General features: G+C 52.7%; 1 protein-coding gene across 1 annotated transcript in view; it reads left to right on the top strand.

The window, feature by feature from the left end:
• The window catches only part of CBS (cystathionine beta-synthase), a 73,014-nt gene that overhangs the window by 36,117 nt on the left and 16,276 nt on the right, over positions 1-20,621 (top strand). Inside the window, 4 exon segments of the mRNA XM_083171433.1 lie at positions 1,248-1,332; positions 3,745-3,850; positions 20,235-20,312; positions 20,392-20,526. Of these exon segments, the coding sequence (XP_083027559.1) occupies positions 1,248-1,332; positions 3,745-3,850; positions 20,235-20,312; positions 20,392-20,526 (404 nt within the window).

Below are 20,621 nucleotides of genomic sequence, written 5' to 3'. Positions count from 1 at the left end.
GATGAGGTGGGATGGAGTAGGGTTATGGGTGAGAGTACATGATGTGATGTGGGAAGGAGTAGGGTTATGGGTGAGAGGGCCTGATGAGGTGGGATGGAGTAGGGTTATGGGTGAGAGGGCCTGATGAGGTGGGATGGAGTAGGGTTATGGGTGAGAGGGCCTGATGAGGTGGGATGGAGTAGGGTTATGGGTGAGAGTACATGATGTGATGTGGGAAGGAGTTGGGTTATGGGTGAGAGGGCCTGATGAGGTGGGAAGGAGTAGGGTTATGGGTGAGAGGGCCTGATGAGGTGGGATGGAGTAGGGTTATGGGTGAGCGTACATGGTGTGATGTGGGAAGGAGTAGGGTTATGGGTGAGAGGGCCTGATGAGGTGGGATGGAGTAGGGTTATGGGTGAGAGGGCCTGATGAGGTGGGAAGGAGTAGGGTTATGGGTGAGAGGGCCTGATGAGGTGGGATGGAGTAGGGTTATGGGTGAGCGTACATGGTGTGATGTGGGAAGGAGTAGGGTTATGGGTGAGAGGGCCTGATGAGGTGGGATGGAGTAGGGTTATGGGTGAGAGGGCCTGATGAGGTGTGATGGAGTAGGGTTATGGGTGAGTGGGCCTGATGTGGTAAGGAGTAGGGTTATGGGTGAGTGGGCCTGATGAGGTGGGATGGAGTAGGGTTATGGGTGAGAGGACAGGGTGTGATGTGGGATGGAGTAGGGTTTTGGGTGGGATGGAGTAGGGTTATGGGTGAGAGGGCCTGATGAGGTGGGATGGAGTAGGGTTATGGGTGAGAGTACATGATGTGATGTGGGAAGGAGTAGGGTTATGGGTGAGAGGGCCTGATGAGGTGGGATGGAGTAGGGTTATGGGTGAGAGGGCCTGATGAGGTGGGATGGAGTAGGGTTATGGGTGAGAGGGCCTGATGAGGTGGGATGGAGTAGGGTTATGGGTGAGAGTACATGATGTGATGTGGGAAGGAGTTGGGTTATGGGTGAGAGGGCCTGATGAGGTGGGAAGGAGTAGGGTTATGGGTGAGAGGGCCTGATGAGGTGGGATGGAGTAGGGTTATGGGTGAGAGTACATGATATGATGTGGGAAGGAGTAGGGTTATGGGGGAGAGGGCCTGATGAGGTGGGATGGAGTAGGGTTATGGGTGGGATGGAGTAGGGTTAAGGGTTATGGCCTGATGAGATGTGGAATGAGAATGTCTTACCACCACTTACTTTGCCCATTGATTTAATTGCTTATTTTTGTCAGGTGGTTGACGAATGGTATAAATCAAATGATGAGGAATCCTTCATAATTGCACGAGCCCTGATCAGGGAGGAAGGGTTGTTGTGTGGTGAGTAGCTTTGCTCAGGACCATGTGTGGACAACAGTATGTACAGTAATACAAAAAGTTGAGAAATCATAGGCGCTGTGTTCTTTTTAGTTCCTTGGTTTAGTGTACCAAAGGCTTGTGTGGTGAATCCTTGTCTAGCAGGTGACTAAAGGACCCTGATAACTGACCTTAAGTCAGTGCCCTATGTGCACATCAAGGTATCTTTAGTCAGCTGGTCTCGTCATACACCGATACACGATACAAACAGTCTGGTCTCCTCAGCGGGGGACTCAAAAGGTAGATGACTTACCAAGGACTAATGCCCTATGTTCATCAAAAGGTATCTTTGATCGTGATGTCACTCCAATCAGGCAATCCAGGTCACATAAAAAAGATTTATTTTCAAAGTGCGATGGATACAGCATAAAATACTAAAAAGTCCAATAAAAGTACAGCAAAGTACACGAAAAGTACAAAGGTACAAAAAGTTGAAATGGCGAGGAGATTTTGGGTCTGGTCGGCAAAAATTTTGGGGCACCCTCCTATCCGGATGGAGGGGATACCACCATAAAGGGCTCAAGATGTTAATTAGCCAAAAAGCCTTCAGCACTCAAAAGTCCTCACCTCCCACCAACGCGTTTCGGGCTGTTTAGAATAGCCCTTTTTCAAGGTGTGTGGGCTTACTGCCCTCCAACTGATATTTATACCAGTTAGCATCAACTTAGAAACAAGTGGTTACAAAAACCCGGAATATAGTACCTTCCGTGATTCTGCTATATATAGAAAAACACACTGTTAAAACTTAACATAAAAACACTCCATAGACATCCTCCGTATATATATCACAATACAATCCCATAAAATGCAAATTACACAATAAAACAGCATTATCTCATTTGTCACAGTAGAGTCCGGTTTTCCATATTTTGTTGTGCCTTAGACGGGCGTCCTCATTGTTGGCTGATTAACAGCTGTGCGCTCCACAGTCAGCTGTCTGCAGCTTCCGATTTTCAAGCTGCATTTCCGGGTCTGTATCGTCAGGCCGGAAGTGCGTCATTCTACTTCCGCTGTATGGAACGCAGGAAGTAGCGGACGTTTGGAACGCATCCTCGTCCGTGGCTGTTTATGGATGGGGTGTCTCAGAATTAAAGAGGCTGTGACCTTGAACGTACTCGCCAAGTTGTCATGGCGAGTACGTTCAAGGTCACAGCCTCTTTAATTCTGAGACACCCCATCCATAAACAGCCACGGACGAGGATGCGTTCCAAACGTCCGCTACTTCCTGCGTTCCATACAGCGGAAGTAGAATGACGCACTTCCGGCCTGACGATACAGACCCGGAAATGCAGCTTGAAAATCGGAAGCTGCAGACAGCTGACTGTGGAGCGCACAGCTGTTAATCAGCCAACAATGAGGACGCCCGTCTAAGGCACAACAAAATATGGAAAACCGGACTCTACTGTGACAAATGAGATAATGCTGTTTTATTGTGTAATTTGCATTTTATGGGATTGTATTGTGATATATATACGGAGGATGTCTATGGAGTGTTTTTATGTTAAGTTTTAACAGTGTGTTTTTCTATATATAGCAGAATCACGGAAGGTACTATATTCCGGGTTTTTGTAACCACTTGTTTCTAAGTTGATGCTAACTGGTATAAATATCAGTTGGAGGGCAGTAAGCCCACACACCTTGAAAAAGGGCTATTCTAAACAGCCCGAAACGCGTTGGTGGGAGGTGAGGACTTTTGAGTGCTGAAGGCTTTTTGGCTAATTAACATCTTGAGCCCTTTATGGTGGTATCCCCTCCATCCGGATAGGAGGGTGCCCCAAAATTTTTGCCGACCAGACCCAAAATCTCCTCGCCATTTCAACTTTTTGTACCTTTGTACTTTTCGTGTACTTTGCTGTACTTTTATTGGACTTTTTAGTATTTTATGCTGTATCCATCGCACTTTGAAAATAAATCTTTTTTATGTGACCTGGATTGCCTGATTGGAGTGACATCACGATCAAAGATACCTTTTGATGAACATAGGGCATTAGTCCTTGGTAAGTCATCTACCTTTTGAGTCCCCCGCTGAGGAGACCAGACTGTTTGTATCGTGTATCGGTGTATGACGAGACCAGCTGACTAAAGATACCTTGATGTGCACATAGGGCACTGGCTTAAGGTCAGTTATCAGGGTCCTTTAGTCACCTGCTAGACAAGGATTCACCACACAAGCCTTTGGTACACTAAACCAAGGAACTAAAAAGAACACAGCGCCTATGATTTCTCAACTTTTTGTATTGCCATTGTTTGGGATTTAAGGAGTCCCCTGTTTAATCAAGGGCTGCAGTGTTCAGGCGCAGTCATTATTCTTTAAATTGTATTTTATCAGTATGTACAGTAGACTGGATATTTAATACTCCACGTTTCCCTCTGCAGGGGGTAGTTCTGGAAGTGCAATGAGTGTGGCTCTGCAAGCTGCAAAGGACCTGAAGGAAGATCAGAGATGCGTCGTGATCCTGCCGGACTCCGTACGGAACTACATGTGAGATGCTGACCTGCTCGCCACCTGTGTAATGTACATTATAGGAACAATAGTGTTCAGCATCCTGACCATCACACCAGCAGGGACTATAATCACCCTGTATACATATAGTGTAATATGGAGGTGGTCCCTGTGCCCATTCATTCTGTAGGTCAGGGCCTGATGTTGGACAAGGCGGCCGGGTGCTCCTAATCTCCAGTTCATCCTGAAGGGGACTGGGGGTCAGGGCTCTGTAAGGACATGTGCTGTGGAAGAACGTGACTGGCTGTATAGTCCTGGGGCACAGTCATGTTGGAATAGAAAAGGGTCTTCCCCAAATTGTGGCCACAAAGTTAGAATCCTGGCATTGTCCAACATGCCATGGTCTGCTGGAGCATTAAGATTACCATTCACTGGAGACAGGGGGCCTAGTCCAAACCTTTTAACATTGATCCATCCCATCATCCTTCCTCCACCAGCCCCTGTACGGTTATCCCTCTTCTCCCAAATCTCACAGCTGGCATAATGCAGTGAGGCCGGTAACGTTCTCCGAGCATCTGCCAAACACTCCAGAGAACACGTTCCCGCTGCACCACACCCAGTCTGTGTTACATCCCCCTATCCGATGCTTGCACGCAGCTGTTCCTACATTACACTCCAGAGAACACATTCCCGCTGCCCCACACCCAGTCTGTGTGTTACACCCTCTATCCGATGCTTGCACGCAGCTGTTCCTACATTACACTCCGAAGAACACGTTCCCGCTGCCCCACACCCCGTCTGTGTGTTACACCCTCTATCCGATGCTTGCACGCAGCTGTTCCTACATTACACTCCAGAGAACACGTTCCCGCTGCCCCAAACCCAGTCTGTGTGTTACACCCCCCTATCCGATGCTTGCACGCAGCTGTTCCTTCATTACACTCCAGAGAACACGTTCCCGCTGCCCCACACCCAGTCTGTGTGTTACACCCCTCTATCCGATGCTTGCACGCAGCTGTTCGTCCATTACACTCCAGAGAACACTTCCCGCTGCCCCATACCCAGTCTGTGTGTTACCCCTATATTCGACGCTTGCACGCAGCTGTTCCTACATTACACTCCAGAGAACACGTTCCCGCTGCCCCACACCCAGTCTGTGTGTTACACCCCTCTATCCGATGCTTGCACGCAGCTGTTCGTCCATTACACTCCAGAGAACACTTCCCGCTGCCCCATACCCAGTCTGTGTGTTACACCACCCTATCCGATGCTTGCACGCAGCTGTTCGTCCATTACACTCCGGAGAACACGTTCCCGCTGCCCCACACCCAGTCTGTGTGTTACACCCCCCTATCCGATGCTTGCACGCAGCTGTTCCTACATTACACTCCAGAGAACACGTTCCCGCTGCCCCACACCCAGTCTGTGTGTTACACCCTCTATCCGGTGCTTGCACGCAGCTGTTCGTCCATTACACTCCGGAGAACACGTTCCCGCTGCCCCACACCCAGTCTGTGTGTTACACCCTCTATCCGGTGCTTGCACGCAGCTGTTCGTCCATTACACTCCGGAGAACACGTTCCCGCTGCCCCACACCCAGTCTGTGTGTTACACCCCTCTATCCGACGCTTGCACGCAGCTGTTTGTCCATTACACTCCAGAGAACACGTTCCCGCTGCCCCACACCCAGTCTGTGTGTTACACCCAGTATCCGATGCTTGCACGCAGCTGTTCGTCCATTACACTCCAGAGAACACGTTCCCGCTGCCGCACACCCAGTCTGTGTGTTACACCCAGTATCCGATGCTTGCACGCAGCTGTTCGTACATTACACTCCAGAGAACACGTTCCCGCTGCCCCACACCCAGTCTGTGTTACACCCAGTATCCGATGCTTGCACGCAGCTGTTCGTACATTACACTCCAGAGAACACGTTCCCGCTGCCCCACACCCCGTCTGTGTGTTACACCCCTCTATCCGATGCTTGCACGCAGATGTTCGTCCGTTACACTCCAGAGAACACGTTCCCGCTGCCCCACACCCAGTCTGTGTGTTACACCCCTCTCTATCCGATGCTTGCACGCAGCTGTTCCTACATTACACTCCAGAGAACACGTTCCCGCTGCCCCACACCCAGTCTGTGTGTTACACCCCTCTATCCGATGCTTGCACGCAGCTGTTCCTACATTACACTCCAGAGAACACGTTCCCACTGCCCCACACCCAGTCTGTGTGTTACACCCCTCTGTCCGATGCTTGCACGCAGCTGTTCCTACATTACACTCCAGAGATCACGTTCCCACTGCCCCACACCCAGTCTGTGTGTTACACCCCTCTGTCCGATGCTTGCACGCAGCTGTTGCTACGTTACACTCCAGAGAACACGTTCCCGCTGCCCCACACCCAGTCTGTGTGTTACACCCCCCTGTCCGATGCTTGCACGCAGCTGTTCGTCCATTACACTCCGGAGAACACGTTCCCGCTGCCCCACACCCAGTCTGTGTGTTACACCCCCCTATCCGACGCTTGCACGCAGCTGTTTATCCATTACACTCCAGAGAACACGTTCCCGCTGCCCCACACCCCGTCTGTGTGTTACACCCCCCTATCTGATGCTTGCACGCAGCTGTTCCTACATTGCACTCCAGAGAACACGTTCCCGCTGCCCCATACCCCGTCTGTGTTACACCCCTCTATCCGATGCTTGCACGCAGCTGTTCGTACATTACACTCCAGAGAACACGTTCCCGCTGCCCCACACCCCGTCTGTGTTACACCCCTCTATCCGATGCTTGCACGCAGCTGTTCGTACATTACACTCCGGAGAACACGTTCCCGCTGCCCCACACCCCGTCTGTGTTACACCCCTCTATCCGATGCTTGCACGCAGCTGTTCGTACATTACACTCCGGAGAACACGTTCCCGCTGCCCCACACCCCGTCTGTGTTACACCCCCCTATCCGATGCTTGCACGCAGCTGATCGTACGTTACACTCCAGAGAACACGTTCCCGCTGCCCCACACCCAGTCTGTGTGTTACACCCCTCTATTCGATGCTTGCACGCAGCTGTTCCTACATTACACTCCAGAGAACACATTCCCGCTGCCCCACACCCAGTCTGTGTTACACCCCTCTATCCGATGCTTGCACGCAGCTGTTCCTACATTACACTCCAGAGAACACGTTCCCGCTGCCCCACACCCCGTCTGTGTTACACCCCCCTATCCGATGCTTGCACGCAGCTGATCGTACGTTACACTCCAGAGAACACGTTCCCGCTGCCACATACCCAGTCTGTGTGTTACACCCCTCTATCCGATGCTTGCACACAGCTGTTCGTACATTACACTCCAGAGAACACGTTCCCGCTGCCCCACACCCCGTCTGTGTTACACCCCCCTATCCGATGCTTGCACGCAGCTGATCGTACGTTACACTCCAGAGAACACGTTCCCGCTGCCCCACACCCAGTCTGTGTGTTGCACCCCCCTATCCGCTGCTTGCACGCAACTGTTCGTACATTACACTCCAGAGAACACGTTCCCACTGCCCCACACCCAGTCTGTGTGTTGCACCCCCCTATCCGATGCTTGCACGCAGCTGTTCGTACATTACACTCCAGAGAACACATTCCCGCTGCGACACACCCAGTCTGTGTGTTACACCCTCTATCCGATGCTTGCACGCAGCTGTTCCTACATTACACTTCATAGAACACGTTCCCGCTGCCCCACACCCAGTCTGTGTGTTACACCCTCTATCCGATGCTTGCACGCAGCTGTTTGTCCATTACACTCCAGAGAACACGTTCCCGCTGCCACATACCCAGTCTGTGTGTTACACCCCCCTATCCGATGCTTGCACGCAGCTGTTCCTACATTACACTCCAGAGAACACGTTCCCGCTGCCCCACACCCAGTCTGTGTGTTACACCCTCTATCCGATGCTTGCACGCAGCTGTTCCTACATTACACTTCATAGAACACGTTCCCGCTGCCCCACACCCAGTCTGTGTGTTACATCCCTCTATCCGATGCTTGCACGCAGCTGTTCGTCCATTACACTCCACAGAACACGTTCCCGCTGCCACATACCCAGTCTGTGTTACACCCTCTATCCGATGCTTGCACGCAGCTGTTCCTACATTACACTTCATAGAACACGTTCCCGCTGCCCCACACCCAGTCTGTGTGTTACACCCTCTATCCGATGCTTGCACGCAGCTGTTTATCCATTACACTCCAGAGAACACGTTCCCGCTGCCCCACACCCCGTCTGTGTGTTACACCCTCTATCCGATGCTTGCACGCAGCTGTTCGTCCATTACACTCCACAGAACACGTTCCCGCTGCCACATACCCAGTCTGTGTGTTACACCCCCCTATCCGATGCTTGCACGCAGCTGTTCCTACATTACACTCCAGAGAACACGTTCCCGCTGCCCCACACCCAGTCTGTGTGTTACACCCCTCTATCCGATGCTTGCACGCAGCTGTTCGTACATTACACTCCAGAGAACACGTTCCCGATGCCACATACCCATTCTGTGTGTTACACCCTCTATCCGATGCTTGCACGCAGCTGTTCCTACATTACACTTCATAGAACACGTTCCCGCTGCCCCACACCCAGTCTGTGTTACACCCCCCTATCCGATGCTTGCACGCAGCTGTTCCTACATTACACTCCAGAGAACACGTTCCCGCTGCCCCACACCCAGTCTGTGTGTTACACCCTCTATCCGATGCTTGCACGCAGCTGTTCCTACATTACACTTCATAGAACACGTTCCCGCTGCCCCACACCCAGTCTGTGTTACACCCTCTATCCGATGCTTGCACGCAGCTGTTTGTCCATTACACTCCAGAGAACACGTTCCCGCTGCCACATACCCAGTCTCTGTGTTACACCCCCCTATCCGATGCTTGCACGCAGCTGTTCCTACATTACACTCCAGAGAACACGTCCCCGCTGCCCCACACCCAGTCTGTGTGTTACATCCCTCTATCCGATGCTTGCACGCAGCTGTTCCTACATTACACTTCATAGAACACGTTCCCGCTGCCCCACACCCAGTCTGTGTGTTACACCCCCCTATCCGATGCTTGCACGCAGCTGTTCCTACATTACACTCCAGAGAACACGTTCCCGCTGCCCCACACCCAGTCTGTGTGTTACATCCCTCTATCCGATGCTTGCACGCAGCTGTTCGTCCATTACACTCCATAGAACACGTTCCCGCTGCCACATACCCAGTCTGTGTTACACCCTCTATCCGATGCTTGCACGCAGCTGTTCCTACATTACACTTCATAGAACACGTTCCCGCTGCCCCACACCCAGTCTGTGTGTTACACCCTCTATCCGATGCTTGCACGCAGCTGTTTATCCATTACACTCCAGAGAACACGTTCCCGCTGCCCCACACCCCGTCTGTGTGTTACACCCCCCTATCCGATGCTTGCACGCAGCTGTTCCTACATTACACTCCAGAGAACACGTTCCCGCTGCCCCACACCCAGTCTGTGTGTTACACCCTCTATCCGACGCTTGCACGCAGCTGTTCCTACATTACACTCCAGAGAACACGTTCCCGATGCCACATACCCAGTCTGTGTGTTACACCCTCTATCCGATGCTTGCACGCAGCTGTTCCTACATTACACTTCATAGAACACGTTCCCGCTGCCCCACACCCAGTCTGTGTGTTACACCCTCTATCCGGTGCTTGCACGCAGCTGTTCCTACATTACACTCCAGAGAACACGTTCCCGCTGCCCCACACCCAGTCTGTGTGATACACCCTCTATCCGATGCTTGCACGCAGCTGTTCCTACATTACACTCCAGAGAACACGTTCCCGCTGCCCCACACCCAGTCTGTGTGTTACACCCCCCTATCCGATGCTTGCACGCAGCTGTTCCTACATTACACTCCAGAGAACACGTTCCCGCTGCCCCACACCCAGTCTGTGTGTTACACCCTCTATCCGGTGCTTGCACGCAGCTGTTCGTCTATTACACTCCATAGAACACGTTCCCGCTGCCACACACCCAGTCTGTGTGTTACACCCTCTATCCGATGCTTGCATGCAGCTGTTCCTACATTACACTCCAGAGAACACGTTCCCGCTGCCCACCACCCAGTCTGTGTGTTACACCCCCCTATCCGATGCTTGCACGCAGCTGTTCGTACATTACACTCCAGAGAACACGTTCCCGCTGCCCCACACCCAGTCTGTGTTACACCCCTCTATCCGACGCTTGCACGCAGCTGTTCGTCCATTACACTTCAGAGAACACGTTCCCGTTGCCACATACCCAGTCTGTTACACCCCTCTATCCGATGCTTGCACGCAGCTGTTCGTACATTACACTTCAGAGAACACGTTCCCGCTGCGACACACCCAGTCTGTGTGTTACACCCCCCTATCCGATGCTTGCACGCAGTTGTTCGTACATTACACTCCAGAGAACACGTTCCCGCTGCCCCACACCCAGTCTGTGTGTTACACCCCCCTATCCGATGCTTGCACGCAGCTGTTCGTACATTACACTCCGGAGAACACGTTCCCGCTGCCCCACACCCAGTCTGTGTGTTACACCCCCCTATCCGATGCTTGCACGCAGCTGTTTATCCATTACACTCCAGAGAACACGTTCCCGCTGCCCCACACCCCGTCTGTGTGTTACACCCTCTATCCGATGCTTGCACGCAGCTGTTCGTCCATTACACTCCAGAGAACACGTTCCCGCTGCTCCCCACCCAGTCTGTGTGTTACACCCCCCTATCCGATGCTTGCACGCAGCTGTTCCTACATTACACTCCAGAGAACACGTTCCCGATGCCACATACCCAGTCTGTGTGTTACACCCTCTATCCGATGCTTGCATGCAGCTGTTCGTACATTACACTCCAGAGAACACGTTCCCGCTGCCCCACACCCAGTCTGTGTGTTACACCCCCCTATCCGATGCTTGCACGCAGCTGTTCCTACATTACACTCCAGAGAACACGTTCCCGCTGCCCCACACCCCGTCTGTGTTACACCCCCCTATCCGATGCTTGCACGCAGCTGTTCGTACATTACACTCCAGAGAACACGTTCCCGCTGCCCCACACCCCGTCTGTGTGTTACACCCCTCTATCCGATGCTTGCACGCAGCTGTTCCTACATTACACTCCAGAGAACACGTTCCCACTGCCCCATACCCAGTCTGTGTGTTACACCCCTCTATCCGATGCTTGCACGCAGCTGTTCCTACATTACACTCCGGAGAACACGTTCCCGCTGCCCCACACCCAGTCTGTGTGTTACACCCCTCTATCCGATGCTTGCACGCAGCTGTTCCTACATTACACTCCAGAGAACACGTTCCCGCTGCCCCACACCCAGTCTGTGTGTTACACCCTCTGTCCGATGCTTGCACGCAGCTGTTCCTACATTACACTCCAGAGAACACGTTCCCGCTGCCCCACACCCAGTCTGTGTGTTACACCCCTCTGTCCGATGCTTGCACGCAGCTGTTCATCCATTACACTCCAGAGAACACGTTCCCGCTGCCCCACACCCAGTCTGTGTGTTACACCCCTCTATCCGATGCTTGCACGCAGCTGTTCGTCCATTACACTCCAGGGAACACGTTCCCGCTGCCCCACACCCAGTCTGTGTGTTACACCCCTCTATCCGATGCTTGCACGCAGCTGTTCGTCCATTACACTCCAGGGAACACGTTCCCGCTGCTCCCCACCCAGTCTGTGTGTTACACCCCTCTATCCGATGCTTGCACGCAGCTGTTCGTACATTACACTCCAGAGAACACGTTCCCGCTGCCCCACACCCAGTCTGTGTTACACCCTCTATCCGATGCTTGCACGCAGCTGTTCGTACATTACACTCCAGAGAACACGTTCCCGCTGCCCCACACCCAGTCTGTGTTACACCCTCTATCCGATGCTTGCACGCAGCTGTTCGTCCATTACACTCCAGAGAACACGTTCCCGCTGCCCCACACCCCGTCTGTGTTACACCCCTCTATCCGATGCTTGCACGCAGCTGTTCCTACATTACACTCCAGAGAACACGTTCCCGCTGCCCCACACCCAGTCTGTGTGTTACACCCCTCTGTCCGATGCTTGCACGCAGCTGTTCCTACATTACACTCCAGAGATCACGTTCCCACTGCCCCACACCCAGTCTGTGTGTTACACCCCTCTGTCCGATGCTTGCACGCAGCTGTTCCTACATTACACTCCAGAGAACACGTTCCCGCTGCCCCACACCCAGTCTGTGTGTTACACCCCCCTATCCGACGCTTGCACGCAGCTGTTTATCCATTACACTCCAGAGAACACGTTCCCGCTGCCCCACACCCCGTCTGTGTTACACCCCCCTATCTGATGCTTGCACGCAGCTGTTCCTACATTACACTCCAGAGAACACGTTCCCGCTGCCCCATACCCCGTCTGTGTTACACCCCTCTATCCGATGCTTGCACGCAGCTGTTCGTACATTACACTCCAGAGAACACGTTCCCGCTGCCCCATACCCCGTCTGTGTTACACCCCTCTATCCGATGCTTGCACGCAGCTGTTCGTACATTACACTCCAGAGAACACGTTCCCGCTGCCCCACACCCAGTCTGTGTGTTACACCCCTCTATCCGATGCTTGCACGCAGCTGTTCCTACATTACACTCCAGAGAACACATTCCCGCTGCCCCACACCCAGTCTGTGTTACACCCCTCTATCCGATGCTTGCACGCAGCTGTTCCTACATTACACTCCAGAGAACACGTTACCGCTGCCCCACACCCCGTCTGTGTTACACCCCCCTATCCGATGCTTGCACGCAGCTGATCGTACGTTACACTCCAGAGAACACGTTCCCGCTGCCACATACCCAGTCTGTGTGTTACACCCCTCTATCCGATGCTTGCACGCAGCTGTTCGTACATTACACTCCAGAGAACACGTTCCCGCTGCCCCACACCCCGTCTGTGTTACACCCCCCTATCCGATGCTTGCACGCAGCTGATCGTACGTTACACTCCAGAGAACACGTTCCCGCTGCCCCACAACCAGTCTGTGTGTTGCACCCCCCTATCCGCTGCTTGCACGCAACTGTTCGTACATTACACTCCAGAGAACACGTTCCCACTGCCCCACACCCAGTCTGTGTGTTGCACCCCCCTATCCGATGCTTGCACGCAGCTGTTCGTACATTACACTCCAGAGAACACATTCCCGCTGCGACACACCCAGTCTGTGTGTTACACCCTCTATCCGATGCTTGCACGCAGCTGTTCCTACATTACACTTCATAGAACACGTTCCCGCTGCCCCACACCCAGTCTGTGTGTTACACCCCTCTATCCGATGCTTGCACGCAGCTGTTCCTACATTACACTTCATAGAACACGTTCCCGCTGCCCCACACCCAGTCTGTGTGTTACACCCTCTATCCGATGCTTGCACGCAGCTGTTCCTACATTACACTTCATAGAACACGTTCCCGCTGCCCCACACCCAGTCTGTGTGTTACACCCCCCTATCCGATGCTTGCACGCAGCTGTTCCTACATTACACTCCAGAGAACACGTTCCCGCTGCCCCACACCCAGTCTGTGTGTTACATCCCTCTATCCGATGCTTGCACGCAGCTGTTCGTCCATTACACTCCACAGAACACGTTCCCGCTGCCACATACCCAGTCTGTGTTACACCCTCTATCCGATGCTTGCACGCAGCTGTTCCTACATTACACTTCATAGAACACGTTCCCGCTGCCCCACACCCAGTCTGTGTGTTACACCCTCTATCCGATGCTTGCACGCAGCTGTTTATCCATTACACTCCAGAGAACACGTTCCCGCTGCCCCACACCCCGTCTGTGTGTTACACCCTCTATCCGATGCTTGCACGCAGCTGTTCGTCCATTACACTCCACAGAACACGTTCCCGCTGCCACATACCCAGTCTGTGTGTTACACCCCCCTATCCGATGCTTGCACGCAGCTGTTCCTACATTACACTTCATAGAACACGTTCCCGCTGCCCCACACCCAGTCTATGTGTTACACCCTCTATCCGATGCTTGCACGCAGCTGTTTGTCCATTACACTCCAGAGAACACGTTCCCGCTGCCACATACCCAGTCTGTGTGTTACACCCCCCTATCCGATGCTTGCACGCAGCTGTTCCTACATTACACTCCAGAGAACACGTTCCCGCTGCCCCACACCCAGTCTGTGTGTTACACCCCTCTATCCGATGCTTGCACGCAGCTGTTCGTACATTACACTCCAGAGAACACGTTCCCGATGCCACATACCCATTCTGTGTGTTACACCCTCTATCCGATGCTTGCACGCAGCTGTTCCTACATTACACTTCATAGAACACGTTCCCGCTGCCCCACACCCAGTCTGTGTGTTACACCCTCTATCCGATGCTTGCACGCAGCTGTTCCTACATTACACTTCATAGAACACGTTCCCGCTGCCCCACACCCAGTCTATGTGTTACACCCTCTATCCGATGCTTGCACGCAGCTGTTTGTCCATTACACTCCAGAGAACACGTTCCCGCTGCCACATACCCAGTCTGTGTGTTACACCCCCCTATCCGATGCTTGCACGCAGCTGTTCCTACATTACACTCCAGAGAACACGTCCCCGCTGCCCCACACCCAGTCTGTGTGTTACACCCTCTATCCGATGCTTGCACGCAGCTGTTCCTACATTACACTTCATAGAACACGTTCCCGCTGCCCCACACCCAGTCTGTGTTACACCCCCCTATCCGATGCTTGCACGCAGCTGTTCCTACATTACACTCCAGAGAACACGTTCCCGCTGCCCCACACCCAGTCTGTGTGTTACATCCCTCTATCCGATGCTTGCACGCAGCTGTTCGTCCATTACACTCCACAGAACACGTTCCCGCTGCCACATACCCAGTCTGTGTTACACCCTCTATCCGATGCTTGCACGCAGCTGTTCCTACATTACACTTCATAGAACACGTTCCCGCTGCCCCACACCCAGTCTGTGTGTTACACCCTCTATCCGATGCTTGCACGCAGCTGTTTATCCATTACACTCCAGAGAACACGTTCCCGCTGCCCCACACCCCGTCTGTGTGTTACACCCTCTATCCGATGCTTGCACGCAGCTGTTAGTCCATTACACTCCACAGAACACGTTCCCGCTGCCACATACCCAGTCTGTGTGTTACACCCCCCTATCCGATGCTTGCACGCAGCTGTTCCTACATTACACTCCAGAGAACACGTTCCCGCTGCCCCACACCCAGTCTGTGTGTTACACCCTCTATCCGACGCTTGCACGCAGCTGTTCCTACATTACACTCCAGAGAACACGTTCCCGATGCCACATACCCAGTCTGTGTGTTACACCCTCTATCCGATGCTTGCACGCAGCTGTTCCTACATTACACTTCATAGAACACGTTCCCACTGCCCCACACCCAGTCTGTGTGTTACACCCTCTATCCGATGCTTGCACGCAGCTGTTCCTACATTACACTCCAGAGAACACGTTCCCGCTGCCCCACACCCAGTCTGTGTGTTACACCCCCCTATCCGATGCTTGCACGCAGCTGTTCCTACATTACACTCCAGAGAACACGTTCCCGCTGCCCCACACCCAGTCTGTGTGTTACACCCTCTATCCGGTGCTTGCACGCAGCTGTTCGTCTATTACACTCCATAGAACACGTTCCCGCTGCCACACACCCAGTCTGTGTGTTACACCCTCTATCCGATGCTTGCATGCAGCTGTTCCTACATTACACTCCAGAGAACACGTTCCCGCTGCCCACCACCCAGTCTGTGTTACATCCCTCTATCCGATGCTTGCACGCAGCTGTTCCTACATTACACTCCAGAGAACACGTTCCCGCTGCCCCACACCCCGTCTGTGTGTTACACCCCTCTATCCGATGCTTGCACGCAGCTGTTCGTACATTACACTCCAGAGAACACGTTCCCGCTGCCCCACACCCAGTCTGTGTGTTACACCCCCCTATCCGATGCTTGCACGCAGCTGTTCGTACATTACACTCCAGAGAACACGTTCCCGCTGCCCCACACCCAGTCTGTGTTACACCCCTCTATCCGACGCTTGCACGCAGCTGTTCGTCCATTACACTTCAGAGAACACGTTCCCGTTGCCACATACCCAGTCTGTGTTACACCCCTCTATCCGATGCTTGCACGCAGCTGTTCGTACATTACACTTCAGAGAACACGTTCCCGCTGCGACACACCCAGTCTGTGTGTTACACCCCCCTATCCGATGCTTGCACGCAGCTGTTCGTACATTACACTCCGGAGAACACGTTCCCGCTGCCCCACACCCAGTCTGTGTGTTACACCCCCCTATCCGATGCTTGCACGCAGCTGTTTATCCATTACACTCCAGAGAACACGTTCCCGCTGCCCCACACCCCGTCTGTGTGTTACACCCTCTATCCGATGCTTGCACGCAGCTGTTCGTCCATTACACTCCAGAGAACACGTTCCCGATGCCACATACCCAGTCTGTGTGTTACACCCTCTGTCCGATGCTTGCATGCAGCTGTTCCTACATTACACTCCAGAGAACACGTTCCCGCTGCCCCACACCCAGTCTGTGTGTTACACCCCTCTGTCCGATGCTTGCACGCAGCTGTTCATCCATTACACTCCAGAGAACACGTTCCCGCTGCCCCACACCCAGTCTGTGTGTTACACCCCTCTATCCGATGCTTGCACGCAGCTGTTCCTACATTACACTCCAGGGAACACGTTCCCGCTGCCCCACACCCAGTCTGTGTGTTACACCCCTCTATCCGATGCTTGCACGCAGCTGTTCGTCCATTACACTCCAGGGAACACGTTCCCGCTGCTCCCCACCCAGTCTGTGTTACACCCCTCTATCCGATGCTTGCACGCAGCTGTTCGTACATTACACTCCAGAGAACACGTTCCCGCTGCCCCACACCCAGTCTGTGTTACACCCTCTATCCGATGCTTGCACGCAGCTGTTCGTACATTACACTCCAGAGAACACGTTCCCGCTGCCCCACACCCAGTCTGTGTTACACCCTCTATCCGATGCTTGCACGCAGCTGTTCGTCCATTACACTCCAGAGAACACGTTCCCGCTGCCCCACACCCCGTCTGTGTTACACCCCTCTATCCGATGCTTGCACGCAGCTGTTCGTACATTACACTCCAGAGAACACGTTCCCGCTGCCCCACACCCAGTCTGTGTGTTACACCCTCTGTCCGATGCTTGCACGCAGCTGATCGTACATTACACTCCAGAGAACACGTTCCCGCTGCCCCACACCCAGTCTGTGTGTTACACCCTCTATCCGATGCTTGCACGCAGCTGTTCGTCCATTACACTCCAGAGAACACGTTCCCGCTGCCCCACACCCAGTCTGTGTGTTACACCCCCCTATCCGATGCTTGCACGCAGCTGTTCCTACATTACACTCCGGAGAACACGTTCCCACTGCCCCACACCCAGTCTGTGTTACACCCTCTATCCGATGCTTGCACGCAGCTGTTCCTACATTACACTCCAGAGAACACGTTCCCACTGCCCCACACCCCGTCTGTGTGTTACACCCCCCTATCCGATGCTTGCACGCAGCTGTTCGTACATTACACTTCAGAGAACACGTTTCCGCTGCCCCACACCCCGTCTGTGTGTTACACCCCTATCCGATGCTTGCACGCAGCTGTTCCTACATTACACTCCGGAGAACACGTTCCCGCTGCCCCACACCCAGTCTGTGTTACACCCTCTATCCGATGCTTGCACGCAGCTGTTCCTACATTACACTCCAGAGAACACGTTCCCACTGCCCCACACCCCGTCTGTGTGTTACACCCCCCTATCCGATGCTTGCACGCAGCTGTTCGTACATTACACTTCAGAGAACACGTTTCCGCTGCCCCACACCCCGTCTGTGTGTTACACCCCCTATCCGATGCTTGCACGCAGCTGTTCGTACATTACACTCCAGAGAACACGTTCCCGCTGCCCCACACGCCGTCTGTGTGTTACACCCTCTATCCGATGCTTGCACGCAGCTGTTCCTACATTACACTCCAGAGAACACGTTCCCGCTGCCCCACACCCTGTCTGTGTGTTACACCCCCCTATCCGATGCTTGCACGCAGCTGTTCCTACATTACACTCCGGAGAACACGTTCCCGCTGCCCCACACCCAGTCTGTGTTACACCCTCTATCCGATGCTTGCACGCAGCTGTTCCTACATTACACTCCAGAGAACACGTTCCCACTGCCCCACACCCCGTCTGTGTGTTACACCCCCCTATCCGATGCTTGCACGCAGCTGTTCGTACATTACACTTCAGAGAACACGTTTCCGCTGCCCCACACCCCGTCTGTGTGTTACACCCTCTGTCCGATGCTTGCACGCAGCTGTTCGTACATTACACTCCAGAGAACACTTCCCGCTGCCCCACACCCAGTCTGTGTGTTAGACCCCTCTATCCTATGCTTGCGTGCAGCTGTTCGTACGTTACACTCCCACCACACAGTGTTTGTACTTACATTAAGGCCAGTGGGATTTCAGAGCTCCGCAGGGTGTCGTCCACTTTTCACACCTGCTCCTTAGCAGTCACTGACCCTGCTCTGCGGGGTGTTACGTGGTCTTCTGTTACTGATTTGCGGTTGTTCCTAAACGCTTCCACTTTATTATAATATCACTTACAGCTGACAGGAAGATCCAGCAGGGATGAAATATCTTTTACCATTTTACCACGCACGGGTGTTGCGCCCCCCCCCCCCCCCCCCCACACACACACACCCCGCCTGGTGAGGGTGGCCATGGAGACTGCGTGGCTTGGTGTTATACACCTATGGCACGGGCTCTTTTATGTCCTGCATATTACATGTAAACGTTATGACTGAAGCAGTGAGAATCTATGTAAATGATTTATTTCTTCCCTTGGGTCGTCACATTAACCCATTGAACGTTGCCTCCCGGACAGCATCCTCCAGCTGCAGGCTGATACTGGTACGGTGCACGGAGCTTGGCAGATGGGATGCCGGAAGCCATTGTACACTGATTATTAGGCATGGTCTTCAGACACTACTGATGGTCGATGCTTTTTGCTCTCAATGGTCCAGTGGTTTTCTGATTGCCACTCACCCCTGAGTCACGTCATTAATCCCACCCCTGATACCTGATTAACCTGCCATGCCCAACAGCAGAGATGGCCGTCAGTGGTTGCACGCAATCAATGAAGCATTGACATTGATGGTCATCCCACCTCCCACAACAGAGGCTAGCAGAAAGCCCAGTCCATAGCGGCTTACCATGCATCAAGTAATGATGGCACATGCTCTGCAGCTGATCCGTGTTCTAATTCTATTTCCTCTCCTTGCACTATTCCCCTCTATTCCTTTCCTGCCATCTTTGATAAAGTCATCCGTGGATGACGAAACGCGTCAGGTTCACCCCTGGATACTTTTGGGGACACAAATTGGATTACAAATACCTTCCACCAACCACTTGGACCAACTCCCTCCACAACAATTCTTTGCCCACTGGACACTCAAGGGACACCACCACCTGTTCACTCTGGAGCCGGTCTTGCCGTGAGTAAACAACATCTATGCTCACGAAGTGACATACAACATCAGGCTATCCAACAGGTTAATGGACACCCACTAAAACCAGTTAACATCTATCGTTTTTGGCAAAAACTGTCTTTAAAGGGAGTACTTATAGGAACAAGTGTGACTGTATTTCTTCCCAAGTATCCATGCCCCAAACATAGGGGTTGTTTCATACAAAGTGCAATATACCATCAATAGATGTTTTAGCTACATATGATTTTTTGTGTGATATATGTATTTTTATTTATGTAATAAATTGTTTTATATATTTATATTACAATTAATCAGGTTTTGATTCTTTCATTGATTTAGCGCTCCACCTACCCATTTTTTTCTTCCATATCTTCCTTTGGGGGAATGACCACCCCCACTGGTGTGAGCAGCTACACGAGATAACCCATCCTTCCAGCGCCTGTTTTTTGCGTTTACGGGGGCACGTTCTCTCCCCTTATTTTTCCATCTGGGTTAGAGAGACGACCTCTGTGCGCAAATTTCTTTTTCTATGATGGAGTCACACTATTAGCATTGTTGCTATGGTTACCACAGTCAGATCATGTTATTATTACCCACACACATAGCCAATGCCTCTGACCAGTGCAGCCCCGTGTACACAGCCAACAATATTTCTATATCCGTACCGGTGTATATAACGCGTCTGCTGTCCTGTATGATATATTACTGTGTGTACATCATACTGTATACCATGTAGTATATACAGCATGTCCCTCATCGTTCTGCCTCTTGTCTGTCAGGTCAAAGTTCCTCAGTGATAAGTGGATGACGCAGAAGCAGTTCCTGAAGGTGGAGGATCTAGAGGGGAGTAAGCCATGGTAAGGTTCCATCTTCTGCACCCATTGCTCCAGAGATTGCTCGCACATTGTACTGATGTTTCCTCTCTACCCGCCTCAGGTGGTGGAACGTCAAGGTTTCGTCTCTGTCCCTTTCTGCTCCACTGACTGTGCTTCCATCCGTCAGCTGCAGCCAAACCATCCAACTTCTCAGAGAGAAAGGTTTTGACCAGGTGCCCATTGTATCAGAGGCTGGGTGAGTTTCCTGTCCTCTTCCCCACAGTAGCAACCTCTCTACAGAGGAAAGCCCATGAGAATCCTGTGTGCGATGGGAGTGGCCCACATGAGCCG

The sequence above is a fragment of the Crinia signifera genome, chromosome 2, assembly GCF_055691185.1.
Source record: "Crinia signifera chromosome 2, ASM5569118v1, whole genome shotgun sequence".
NCBI classification, from domain to species: domain Eukaryota; kingdom Metazoa; phylum Chordata; class Amphibia; order Anura; family Myobatrachidae; genus Crinia; species Crinia signifera.
This window is presented reverse-complemented; position numbering and strand designations above follow the sequence as displayed.